Source organism: Nestor notabilis, unplaced genomic scaffold (genome assembly GCF_000696875.1).
Source record: "Nestor notabilis isolate BGI_N333 unplaced genomic scaffold, ASM69687v1 scaffold25094, whole genome shotgun sequence".
Lineage (NCBI taxonomy): Eukaryota > Metazoa > Chordata > Aves > Psittaciformes > Psittacidae > Nestor > Nestor notabilis.
In genome coordinates, this window is record NW_009927241.1 from 7016 (window position 1) to 7641 (window position 626).

General features: G+C 57.3%; 1 protein-coding gene across 1 annotated transcript in view; it reads left to right on the forward strand.

Moving 5' to 3' along the window:
- The window catches only part of TMEM151B (transmembrane protein 151B), a gene marked incomplete at its 5' end in the record, with an annotated part of 1419 nt that overhangs the window by 389 nt on the left and 404 nt on the right, over positions 1-626 (forward strand). The window contains one exon of the mRNA XM_010013985.1: positions 3-623. Coding sequence (XP_010012287.1) covers positions 3-623 — 621 coding nt within the window. The remainder of the gene's footprint in view (positions 1-2; positions 624-626) is intronic.

Here is a 626-nt window from a genome sequence, read left to right on the forward strand (position 1 = left end):
ACCCGCTACCGCAATGGGGATGCCTACACCACCACCCAGGTATATCACGAGAGGGTCAACACCCATGTGGCAGAGGCCGAATTCGATTATTCCAACTGTGGAGTTAAGGACATCTCCAAGGACCTCATTGACTTAGAGAGCTACCCGGCCACGCGGCTCCGCTTCACCAAGTGTTTCAGCTTTGCCAATGTGGAGTCGGAGAACTCCTACCTGACCCAGCGGGCCCGCTTCTTCACAGAGAATGAGGGCTTGGATGACTACATGGAGGCCAGGGAAGGCATGCACCTCAAAAATGTGGACTTCAAGGAATACATGGTGGCCTTTTCCGACCCAGACAACCTGCCTTGGTATGTATCCCACTATGTCTTCTGGGTGGCGGCTCTGCTGACCCTGTCCTGGCCCCTGCGGGTGCTAAATGAGTACCGCACCTCGTACGTCCATTACCATGTGGAGAAACTCTTTGGGTTCGACTATGTGGCGGTGACGCCGGCCGAGGAGCGCTCCTTCTGCCGGAGGATGCCCCGCGTCAACACAGTGGACAGCACCGAGCTGGAGTGGCACATCCGATCCAACCAGCAGCTGGTGCCCAGCTACTCGGAAGCGGTCCTGATGGACTTGGTGGGGCT